A 13,284-nucleotide genomic window follows, 5' to 3' on the forward strand; every position below is an offset into this window, starting at 1 on the left:
ACACTTAAGCTCCAGTTTGAGCACTACGCCGAGACCTAAAGCACGATCAATGTAGAATCCAACAGCTTAGACACGCGCGTCTTCCTCTGCTCGTAAACAAATCGCTTCTGGGTCATGTGTCCGAACGCCGGATCTACGTCATATTCTCGCGCATGCGTCGTGGAGGCGCACACGGAAGACAAGAACAAGTTGGATAAAGGTGTTATTTTGATTTTTTTTGGCGCACAAAAACTATTGTCGTCGCATTGTATGATTATTGTAGAGCCACTGTGGTGAGATAGACTTTGTAACGACGTTTTAAGTGCCTTTCATGGATCTTGGAAGTGTCAATGTACTGAATGCCAATGGAGGCCTGTGTGAAGCCTTTCTCAGCCATCAGCTTTCAACTAAAATATCTTCATTTGTGTTCCGAATATGAACGGAGGTCTTACGGGTGTCCAACGACATGAGGGTGAGTAATTAATGACAGAATTTTCATTTTTGGGTGAACTAACCCTTTAATGCACAGTAACTAATGTAAGAGACAACTTCAAAATGTTAAAATGTATTAGTAAATGTTGAAATGAACAATACCGTTATTAACCTTATTTAATGCTACAAATGGACTTGTAAAGTGCTACCAATTCATTGAAGCATGGCATTGAAATTACACACATGTATATTTCACACATTATTTGCTTATATTTTAGAGCACTTGATAATTATCAAAATATGTTACAGTGACGATAAAAAACTTAAATCAAATAGATTTCTGATATGTTTCTGTCGGCTGATAAGGATAGTTTAAATATGCAATTTCACAGGATAACGAATGCATAAAAGCGAACAAATGGATAAAAACTAATGCAAATAGATGGTAACAATCGTGACATGAAACGGTCGTGTCAGTTTTGTTAACATTAATGTTCCTCAGCCTCTGCAAACACACGGCTGTTCTCCACTAATGCAGCATTTAGTCAACTAATGACTTTATAGTGATATGAAAACATGTAATATAGCGTCCTGTATACGTTTTAATTCTGCTTTTGACGTGTCCCGCTCTGTGTAGCCTCACGTCAGGTGTCAAAACAAACTCCACGAGGCATCAGTGAGTATTACTTTGGCCTCTAGAGGTCGCTCTCGTACTGTATAATGACAGAGGACACTTCTCAGCCGCTCCAGCCACATCCCGGAAAATGAAATCAACTGCGGTTGTCGAGCACTTGTTCGCACATGCTTGCTTGCAGTCGTGTTCTTCCGACTTTATTGTGTAGTAACGAAATGCTTTGGGGAAATGTATCGGAGTAAAAGTAAAAGCTGACAGAAATATAAAAACTCAAGTAAAGTACAGATTATTACTCCGTTACAGTACACCACTGCACACACATGTTTATTTTCCCATGCTTAACTTGATGAAAAAGTATATCTGAAACACCAAAAATAGTTCTCAATCCATATAATTGCACACAAGTAAAATATGAAATGATATAAATCCAGACGCGGACTCATCTGTCACATTCCCCACCAATAACACACTGCACCGTTCTCGTTTTAAACATGTTTAATTTCACAAAACAAATGAGTTGTTTTTTAACATGAGTTTTCATTTTCCTTCTGTGCATCTAACAATCTCGCCGTTTTCAAAAAGAGGGAGAGAAAATAATTTACACATCCTTTGTTTGTCATATCTACAAAAATAAAATTAACGAAACGACTAGAGCTTTACAGGAAACCAACATATAAAACAGGCCGTCAACTATATTACATGAGCGAACAGTAGATCGCACGAGCGCTTCCTTCAAACCGCAGACGAGTGTGAGCGAGCGATGGAGGAGAGAGACACCGCCCACGCTGGAAACGTCCTGCGGTCGCACATAAACAATGATTAAAATAAAGGAAATCCCGAGAGGAGGCGAGGGCGCGCTCCTCCGCTGGCAGGTTAGAGTTACACACTTGCGTAGTTTTATTCATTAGCCAATCCCTTCATTTGTGTTTCGAGCGAACGACGAGGGACAAACGTTCACAGTATTTACACGGAATACAAATGCGTCACATGACATGATGTCAGAATTCATAAACACGCCCCTTTTTTATCCAGTCGATAGTGTTGTGCGTTGGAATGCGTTATTTCTTCCATTGCGCACGAAAAAGTCAAATAAAACCTTTCCCGTATGTCGTTTTCCTTCTTTCGCGTAGTGTTACGTCATCACACACAAGCTACGATATCAACAGACTGCGGTATATTGGTGAGACGTCCTCATTCGCCCCGTGTGTGTGTGTGTGTGTGTCCACCGGGGTCCCAGTGCAAAACAACCTCGCCGGCGCCGCCCATCCGAGAACGGCGGAAAACGGCGCGCGAGTTTCCTGACGGAGGAGAAACTGACGTACAGCAGGTAAAGTGCTGGGGTTTCCTTCGGAGGACAGAGTCATGTCTTCGGCCGCGCCACTTCCTGTTCTTCACGCATCACTTCCTGTTCCTTACGCATCACTTACGTTCTCCCATCAACCGACGACATTTCATTTTCTGCTACTCGAATCGCCACTTCCACGTCCTTTCTCTCTCGTGCGGGCCGAAGGGTCGTCCGTCCCCGTCTCAAATTGACACAAACAACACATAATTCAACCTGGATGGTGCTTCCAGGCACAAGGCATGCTGGGAAAGGGGCTACATCATAGAGTGTGTTTGCGTGAGTCTGTGCGTGCGAGATGGAGGTCCAGTGTAAACCGTCAGAAGCCAGTGGACAGGAGTACAGGCTGAGCTGGTTCTGTCGAGACGCCCTCCTTCCCTGAGAGAGCAGACACACACGTCAATATCACTCACACACACACACACACACACACACACACACACACACTGAACTTCTATTATGAGGCGTTTTTGGGGCTGAAGTGTCCTACCGTCTCCTGCTCCTCGGTCCAGCGATGGCATTCGGGCCGCTGGGGGAGACTTGCAGATGAGATCGCTTGAGGTTTTCTCGACAGGAAGTGGTTTAGTTAATTTCTTCAGGAGTTTGTAGTGATCTGCTTCAATGTCCTAAAACAACAGAAGAGACACGCCAAGATTTACAACAACACACCATACCAGGGTGAATCGCACAAAAACACACACAGGTCACAATATATATAAATATAAATAAATAAATAATAATAAAAAAAATAATAAAAAAAATATATATAGGCCACTGACATCTTTTTGCACATTGATAGTTTTTCCCATTGACTTATTTGTTTATATTAAATCAGCATATATTAAAAGATGTACAAAAAATAATATGATAATACTCTTTTAGCACATTTTAGATAATATATGTCTAATATAGTTTACAACTATCTGTCACTAAAAACATGTCAGGTCACATTTAGCCACACAAACAAACAAACAAACAAACAAACTAACAAACTAACTAACTAACATAAACATTTATTTTTATTTTTTAAACAGTGCACATTTCATTTATCTATTATAACTTTTATGTTGGTTTGGTTGTTTGGCTGTTTCCTTATAAAGGTCCAGAAATTTGTGTTTTTTTATTATTATTTTTTTAATTTGTCAAGTTTTTTGCCAGGTGGCTTTTTTAATTTTATGATGTCATTGCGTTGCTGTCTTGCTGCCAGCCAATCGCTGCATTGCTTTTTTTAATTATATGATGTCATTGCGTTGCTGTCTTGAATCGCTCCTCGTGCGGACGCGTCGAGTTTAAACAAGGCTTAAAGCTACACTAAAGTTGGCAGTTTGATAAATGCAAGTTAATTCTTCAGCTTAATCTTTGTGTGCTAAAAAGGCACATAAGTTCCTGCAGAGATAGCAATACATATTCTCCTTTTTTGCCAAATAAAAGCATGGCATCAATGTCTTCTCTGCTTAAAGTCAAGCCAAATTCAGTTTGTGCATGATTACTAAGGATGGGCATTTTTGTCAATTTCTCATTTCGATCATCGATAGGTCTCAAAAAAACGAGTACTCGAGTACTCGGGGGCGGGGCATGTGCAGGGGGCGGGGCATGTGCAGGGGGCGGGGCATGTCCGTCATTGAGATAATGAAAATACTATGAAAATGGTTGTTGACAAATACAAACGTGACATGAAAACAGGTATATGAAAACATGAACATATAAAACAAAAAATAACTGCTAGATTATGATGCATAAATGTCTTTGAAAAAGAATAGATTTCACAGGCTATGGTTTGAAACGGAACATTTTGAATGCGCTCTTCCCAACACCGCTGATACACGGACAACGAAAGCACACACAAACAACATTTTATTAAATGTGTCAGGTGTGTGTGTGTGAGTGTGTGTTTTACCCTCAGGTGCTGCAGTTTCCTCATCAGCTCCTCCATGGTGTTGAAGATCTCGTCCACGTTCTTGATCACGTGCCGCTGGACGCTGGTTTGTGATTGGCCGAGCCCAGTCAGCGACTGGTCCGCTGGAGAGAGGCAGGGCGTCTCTTGCTCCTCTTCCTCGATGATGAAGGGCGATGAGAAGACGCTGCTCTGTGTGTGACGGCTGTTCTCTGAGTCTCTGAGCTCGTCTGTGCTGCTCTCGTCCGTCAGGGCGCCCGACGGCTCTTTGGGCATGACCAGATAAAACATGTTTCCTGGAAGCAGCGCAGCAAAATCATCAACAAAAATTAAAATGAACTGAAACAAATACATTAAATGAAAAATGTAATCTAAAGGCCTGTGCACACCGGGACGATTATCATGCGGGCTTATCGCGAGTATTTTTCGAGACGTGTTTTGGCACGTCTTGAGTGTTCACACCCAAGTGATATTCAGCGATGCGTCGAGTGAACGTGTAAATTCAGTAGTTTTACATAAGGTACACAAGGTGGTGCTGCGCTACTTTACACTTCTAAAACTCACTTGTCACACAGAAGAAGTATTTAAGTTCTGCAAAAACCATTTACACACTTTTTGCTAACTGGCAAGCAGCATTAGCAGCTCATCTTCTTCTTTGTCTACTTACTTCCTCTTCGTCGTATCAATGTGTGCTCGGCAAGACCGTTTTGTGCTTGAGAGCCACCAAGTGGTGTTTTACTGTAACTCCAGCAGCTCCAGGCACGTGAACAAAGCGGCGATCTCATTGGTTGGCCTGCTTTTAACGCGCTGTCAAAACTAAAAAAACAAACCCGTTTAAAAAAACAATTTTTTTTATTACGCTTTTACGCCTGCCGTTTTGTGCATCGGTGTGCACACTCACATTGCCGCCCTTTGTTTAGTCACGAGGCGTTAAACGTGGACGATAAACGCGTGCGAAAATCATCCCGGTGTGAAAAGGCATTAATGTTTTCAACAAAAAAAAGAAAACTTTTTATGCTTTGTGGCCGTTGATTTACATGACATGAGGGCCTGAAAACACAAACAAAAAAAATATATAAATAAATATAAAAATGGATATGCAATAATAGTACAAACATAATACTAAAATAATAGTATGATTACGATTAATACATTAAATATAACTAAAATAATCATTTGACATTCAGTAAAAACTAACAGAACAAAAAGAAAATATATAATAATAATAATCAATTCAATATTTTAAAGGGTTAGTTCACCCGCTCACTTCGAAGCGTTATGAATCAGCGAGTCGAATCATGATTCGGATCGCGTGTCAAACCGCCAAACTGCTGAAATCACGTGACTTTGGCGATCCAAACCGCTGAATCGACTCGCTGATTCATAACGCTTCGAAGCTTCATGATACTGTATTTTGAAATCGGTCATCACTATATAAGTCGTTATTTAGGGGTTTTTTTGCGCACAAAAACTATTCTCGTCGCTTCATAAAGTTATTGTAGAACCACTGTAGTGAGATGGACTTTGTAACAACGTCTTTAGTGCCTTTTATGGGTCTTCCACAACCAAACATCCTCTCTTCATTTTCTACACTCACTGAGACAGAAGTATCTAAACTTCTCCTCTCCAGCCATCCTACCACCTGTCCTCTCGAACCCATTCCCTCACACCTCCTTCAAGCCATCTCTCCTACACTCCTACCAGCACTCACACACATCCTCAACACATCTCTCCTACACTCCTACCAGCACTCACACACATCCTCAACACATCTCTCCTACACTCCTACCAGCACTCACACACATCCTCAACACATCTCTCCTACACTCCTACCAGCACTCACACACATCCTCAACACATCTCTCCTACACTCCTACCAGCACTCACACACATCCTCAACACATCTCTCCTACACTCCTACCAGCACTCACACACATCCTCAACACATCTCTCCTACACTCCTACCAGCACTCACACACATCCTCAACACATCTCTCCTACACTCCTACCAGCACTCACACACAACCTCAACACATCTCTCCTACACTCCTACCAGCACTCACACACATCCTCAACACATCTCTCCTACACTCCTACCAGCACTCACACACATCCTCAACACATCTCTCCTACACTCCTACCAGCACTCACACACATCCTCAACACATCTCTCCTACACTCCTACCAGCACTCACACACATCCTCAACACATCTCTCCTACACTCCTACCAGCACTCACACACATCCTCAACACATCTCTCCTACACTCCTACCAGCACTCACACACATCCTCAACACATCTCTCCTACACTCCTACCAGCACTCACACACATCCTCAACACATCTCTCCTACACTCCTACCAGCACTCACACACATCCTCAACACATCTCTCCTACACTCCTACCAGCACTCACACACATCATCAACACATCTCTCCTACACTCCTACCAGCACTCGCACACATCATCAACACATCTCTCCTACACTCCTACCAGCACTCACACACATCCTCAACACATCTCTCCTACACTCCTACCAGCACTCACACACATCCTCAACACATCTCTCCTACACTCCTACCAGCACTCACACACATCCTCAACACATCTCTCCTACACTCCTACCAGCACTCACACACATCATCAACACATCTCTCTGCACCGGCACTTTCCCTACCACTTTCAAGCAGGCTCGGGTAACTCCACTGCTCAAGAAACCCACATTAAACGCATCACTCATAGATAACTACAGACCAGTCTCTCTCCTGCCATTCAGAGCGAAAACTCTTGAACGAGTTGTTTTCAACCAGGTTTCATCCTTCCTATCACAGAATAATCAGTTGGACGTCAAGCAATCCGGTTTCAAAAGGGGCCACTCCACAGAGACTGCACTACTGTCGGTCACCGAAGCCCTGCGGATAGCTAAAGCTGAGTCCAAATCATCAGTCCTCGTCCTGCTCGATCTATCTGCTGCCTCTGACACGGTCAATCATCAGATTCTTCTGTCCACCCTCTCATCACTGGGCATCACAGGGACTCCACTCCTCTGGTTTGAGGTATCTCACAGGTAGGTCCTTCAAGGTTGCCTGGAGAGGAGAAGAATCCAAAGCACATGAACTGACCACGGGGGTTCCTCAGGGCTCAGTGCTTGGACCTCTCCTCTTCTCCATCTACACTACTTCATTGGGTCCCATCATTCAGGCACATGGCTTCTCATACCACTGCTATGCTGATGACACTCAGCTCTACCTTTCATTCCAACCAGACGACCCCACAGTAGCTGCACGAATCTCCAGCTGTCTGGCTGACAGCTCTGCATGGATGAGTAAAAATCACCTACAGCTCAACCTGGCAAAGACTGAGTTTCTCATCTTCCCCACCAGTCCCACTATACAACATGACTTCACCATCCAGTTAGGTACATCCCTGATCTCCCCTTCAAAATCAGTCAGAAATCTTGGAGTTACATTTGATGACCAGTTGTCCTTCAGAGAACACATTGCTAAGACAGCTCGCTCATGCAGGTTTGCGCTCTACAACATCAGGAAGATCAGACCGTTCCTAACAGAACACGCAACACAGCTTCTTGTCCAGGCCCTGGTTATTTCTAGACTTGACTACTGCAATGCGCTTCTGGCTGGACTCCCCTCTTGTGCGATCCAAACACTTCGAATGATCCAGAATGCAGCGGCACGTCTGGTCTTCAACGAGCCCAAAAGGACCCACATCACACCTCTCTTCATCTCTCTGCACTGGCTACCACTCGCTGCTCGCATCAAGTTTAATGCGCTGACGCTTGCCTACAGAGCCACCACGCACTCAGCTCCTGCATACTTTTACCACTTTTCCACCAAAGCAGAGCCAGAGCTAGATCGGAGCTAGAGCCTAGTTTCAAATCGGTTCTTTGTGTTTCCACACCCAAAGCCCCAGCTCCGAGCCAGGAAAAGTGGTTCTTAAGTAGCACCAAAACATTGCTGGGCTAGAACAGGGCTAGAAGTAAGAACCGATTACGTCAGGCGCTGGGGGCGGGGTCAACAAGACGAACACAAACTGGAGATCCGCCATTGTGAAATAGCAGCTAATGGAGCTAACAGCTGCTGCTCATTTGTAATCTCCGTCTATACAAATTACGGCGAACTGCATGAATGCGTTGGTTTCGTTGTGTTTTGATGCCGATGTAGGATCGTAAAGCCATGTGAATCAATAGTAACGCAACGTTTGCTTTGTTGATGGAAGGCTTGTTCGCAGCGGTGCTGTGCAGAGACCGATCGCCGTATGATAACGAGTCCAGCGAGAGCATACGACTCCTTATGCTTTTGATTCACTCATGCGTTTTTTTATATCATACGTGGATCAGTCTGCGCAGTGACGATGCATCTCGAACAAGCCTGGTGTGTGTGTGTTTCCCGCTGTCCAGGGTTGCCAGGTTTTCACAACAAACCCGCCCAATTTCTACTCAAAACAAGCCCAATCGCGTTCCAGGGGGGGGATTCCCCAGTAAAAATCACATTTGGGGGTAAAATATGTGTTTTTTGGCATGGTTGCCTACTGAAATTCGCATTCCCGGGGCTAAATATCACACAATTGGGGTCGCTTCATCCCGCGGACATGAAAAAACAGCCCGCGGCAAAACCACATACTTGGCAACACTGCTGCTGCCTCGCTAGCGTTGCTGAGAGAGATGAGACGTATACAGTGACGTAAGACATGGCTCTGTTGTGGCTCTCAGCAGGTGGAAAAGCAAACCGGTTCTTAGAAGGCTCCTTAGTCGAACCAACTATGAACTGGGACTAGCTCTGGCTCTGAATTAGCTCTAGCACTGCCTTGGTGGAAAAGGGGTAGAAGACACCATTATACGACTCCACACCCCCACCAGAAGCTAAGGAGCGACGGCTTGTAGTACCATCACAGAGAGGCAAAAAATCCCTTTCCAGAACATTTTCATTCAACGTTCCCAGCTGGTGGAACGATCTTCCCACCGCCATCCGAAACGCAGAATCACTGACAACATTCAAAAGTCAACTAAAAACTCAGCTCTTCCATGAGCACTTAACCTCATAAAAAAAAAAACTTTCCTTTCCTCTTTCTCCTCCTCTTTCCCTCCCTACTCTAGCCTGTGCTACACTGAGAAATGTACATGGACTAAGTATTTCAGGCACTTGTTGCGCTTACTCGACTCTTCATGACCAATCGCTTCGTGTACCCCCAAGTTGTAAGTCGCTTTCGATAAAAGCGTCTGCTAAATGCATAAATGTAAATGTCTTGAGAGTGTAAAGTGCATTGTGCCAATGGAGGCCTTTCTGAGCCATCGGATTTTAACTAAAATATCTTCATTTGTGTTCTGAAGATGAACGGAGGTCTGACGGGTGTCCAACGACATGAGGGTCAGTCATTAATGACAGAATTTTCATTTTTGGGTGAACTAACCCTTTAAGATCTTTTGTAACTTCCTGACTATTAAAAATCCCAGTTGACAGATTTTCTGTAGGATTCTCTCATGCTGATGACTAAAGGAGCCGCTGAAGTTCAGGAGAAGAGCACCAGAGAGAGACGACTCAGGACCGGTTCCCAAAACTGAAACCAAACCTCGACCCAGATCAGATTTCACAGTCAGCGGAGACTGAACACAACTGCTGAAGTCTGAGACGAGGCACAATTGTTCACAGGAAACCGGCCCAGAATGCATCTGCCAAAGGTATTGTACCATAAATTAAGCCCCACCTCTGTCCTGAGAGGATTGACTGGCGGTGACATCATCGGTGATGTCGTCAGGAAGAGAACAGCCCGCACCCATGACTGTGTGTGAAAGACAGGAAGAAGGTGTGTGTGTGTGTGTGTGTGTGTGTGAGTGTGTGTGTGTGAGTGAGTGCGTATGTGTGCGAGATAGAGTGTGTGTGTGTGTGTGTGAGAGAGAGAGAGTGTGTGAGAGAGAATGTGTGAAAGAGTGAGTGTGTGAGAGAGTGAGTGGGTGTGTGTGTGTGTGTGAGAGAGAGAGTGAGTGTGTGTGTGTGAGTGAGAGTGCATGTGTGAGTGTGTGTATGCGTGTGTGATAGAAGTGTGCAGAAAAATGGCGTGAGGTGCATTTATAGTGTGTGTGTAGTTAGAAACAGACAAATACAAGAAGCCAAAGCACCGTGAGAGAGAGAGAAAGAGAGAGAGAGAGAGAGAGAGAGAGAGTGTGTGTTGTGGAAAGTAGCAAAAAGAGAGAGAGAGAGATGAGAAAAGTGTGTTAAATCACATAAGCTTCATCACCGTGAGATCTGAGCACATGCAGAGAGAGAGAGAGAGAGAGAGAGAGAGAGAGAGGGGAGAGAGACACACACTCCTCAGACTCTGAGAGAGTTTTCAAGATTCAAGATTCAAGATTCAAGTCAGTCAAACACAACAACAGCCACAGATCCTTTAAACAAAACGTCAAAACTGTCATTTCATTCACTGAAATAAGTCTGAAATAAAATGAAACCTTAACTTAAATATTGACATTTATTTAAAGCACAAAATAAATATGAAATATGTCCCTCAATTTGTAAAAACAAACTAAAGTCCAGAGTTCTTAACTGGAAATAATCCTTCTGTAATAACATCGAATGATTTTCAGCATTGTGTGAACAGCTAGATCACGTGGACATGCTCCTTATGTGTGTGAAAAGTTGAAATACTGGTTATAACTCTGCACACACACACCTAATAAAGCATTTAATCCCTGTCGTCTAACGCTGGGCGTGTGTGGTCATGTGTGACAGTGTCTGTAGCTTTTATAAACGGAGGGACGAGTTGAAATGATCCTCTGAACATTAAATATGACTTTAATACAGCGCCGACCGATCGAGTGTTTACCTTTCCTCACAACCTGAACGGCAGGCGGAGCTTCCACAGGCTCCTCCTCCCATTGGCTTGGGGACTCGCTGGGGGCGGGCTCAGGGAACTCCGCCCCCGGCCCGTCTGTAAAAGAGCTCCTTTCATTGGCCGTCTCATTTGTGGGCGTGTCATCTGAATCTTGACTCCAGCCGTCCTCCAGGTCTCTGAAGATCAGCTGGCGGAGGGTCTCCACTGAGAACACACGAGAAACGCTCATCTCTCAGAGTTTGAGTTGCTGCATGTTGTTGTTTTGAGTTGTTATATGTTGTTGTTTTGAGATGTTATATGTTGTTGTTTTGAGATGTTGTATGTTGTTGTTTTGATATGTTATATGTTGTTGTTTTGAGATGTTATATGTTGTTGTTTTGAGATGTTATATGTTGTTGTTTTGAGATGCTGTATGTTGTTGTTTTGAGATGTTATATGTTGTTGTTTTGAGATGTTATATGTTGTTGTTTTGAGATGTTATATGTTCTTGTTTTGCGTTGTTGTATGTTGTTGTTTTTCTATGTTATATGTTGTTGTTTTGAGTTGTTGTATGTTGTTGTTTTGATATGTTATATATTGTTGTTTTGATATGTTATATGTTGTTGTTTTGATATGTTATATGTTGTTGTTTTGAGATGTTATATGTTGTTGTTTTGAGTTGTTGTATGTTGTTGTTTTGAGATGTTATATGTTGTTGTTTTGAGTTGTTGTATGTTGTTGTTTTGATATGTTATATGTTGTTGTTTTGTTGTTGTTTTGAGTTGTTGTATGTTGTTGTTTTGAGATGTTATATGTTGTTGTTTTGAGTTGTTGTATGTTGTTGTTTTGATATGTTATATGTTGTTGTTTTGATATGTTATATGTTGTTGTTTTGAGATGTTATATGTTGTTGTTTTGAGATGTTATATGTTGTTGTTTTGAGTTGTTGTATGTTGTTGTTTTGATATGTTATATGTTGTTGTTTTGATATGTTATATGTTGTTGTTTTGAGATGTTATATGTTGTTGTTTTGATATGTTATATGTTGTTGTTTTGAGTTGTTGTGTGTTGTTGTTTTGAGATGTTATATGTTGTTGTTTTGATATGTTATATGTTGTTGTTTTGAGTTGTTGTGTGTTGTTGTTTTGAGATGTTATATGTTGTTGTTTTGAGTTGTTGTGTGTTGTTGTTTTGAGATGTTATATGTTGTTGTTTTGAGATGTTGTATGTTGTTGTTTTGAGATGTTATATGTTGTTGTTTTGATATGTTATATGTTGTTGTTTTGAGATGTTATATGTTGTTGTTTTGAGTTGTTGTGTGTTGTTGTTTTGAGATGTTATATGTTGTTGTTTTGAGATGTTGTATGTTGTTGTTTTTCTATGTTATATGTTGTTGTTTTGAGATGTTATATGTTGTTGTTTTTCTATGTTATATGTTGTTGTTTTGATATGTTATATGTTGTTGTTTTTCTATGTTATATGTTGTTGTTTTGAGTTGTTGTATGTTGTTGTTTTGATATGTTATATGTTGTTGTTTTGATATGTTATATGTTGTTGTTTTGATATGTTATATGTTGTTGTTTTGAGATGTTATATGTTGTTGTATGTTGTTGTTTTGATATGTTATATGTTGTTGTTTTGAGTTGTTGTATGTTGTTGTTTTGATATGTTATATGTTGTTGTTTTGATATGTTATATGTTGTTGTTTTGATATGTTATATGTTGTTGTTTTGAGATGTTATATGTTGTTGTTTTGAGATGTTGTATGTTGATGTATGTTGTTGTTTTGAGTTGTTGTGTGTTGTTGTTTTGAGATGTTATATGTTGTTGTTTTGATATGTTATATGTTGTTGTTTTGAGATGTTATATGTTGTTGTTTTGAGATGTTATATGTTGTTGTTTTGAGATGTTATATGTTGTTGTTTTGAGTTGTTGTATGTTGTTGTTTTGATATGTTATATGTTGTTGTTTTGATATGTTATATGTTGTTGTTTTGATATGTTATATGTTGTTGTTTTGAGATGTTATATGTTGTTGTTTTGATATGTTATATGTTGTTGTTTTGAGTTGTTGTGTGTTGTTGTTTTGAGATGTTATATGTTGTTGTTTTGATATGTTATATGTTGTTGTTTTGAGTTGTTGTGTGTTGTTGTTTTGAGATGTTATATGTTGTTGTTT

General features: G+C 41.6%; 1 protein-coding gene across 2 annotated transcripts in view; it reads right to left on the minus strand.

The window, feature by feature from the left end:
* Positions 1–497: 497 nt before the first annotated feature.
* Positions 498–13,284, minus strand: part of arhgef11 (Rho guanine nucleotide exchange factor (GEF) 11) — a 58,402-nt gene continuing 45,615 nt past the window's right edge. The window contains exons 39-44 of one of the 2 annotated variants that reach the window (XM_079806948.1): positions 11,119–11,331; positions 10,003–10,077; positions 4,285–4,577; positions 2,878–3,013; positions 1,242–2,765; positions 498–751 (exon numbers count right to left, since the gene is read on the minus strand). In XM_079806948.1, coding sequence (XP_079663074.1) covers positions 2,707–2,765; positions 2,878–3,013; positions 4,285–4,577; positions 10,003–10,077; positions 11,119–11,331 — 776 coding nt within the window. In that variant the 3' untranslated portion in view covers positions 498–751; positions 1,242–2,706. Of the gene's footprint in view, positions 752–1,241; positions 2,766–2,877; positions 3,014–4,284; positions 4,578–10,002; positions 10,542–11,118; positions 11,332–13,284 lie in introns of those variants that run through there. The other variant, XM_079806949.1, reaches the window with a different exon arrangement.

This window comes from Gobio gobio, assembly GCF_949357685.1.
Source record: "Gobio gobio genome assembly, chromosome: 2".
Taxonomy (NCBI): domain Eukaryota; kingdom Metazoa; phylum Chordata; class Actinopteri; order Cypriniformes; family Gobionidae; genus Gobio; species Gobio gobio.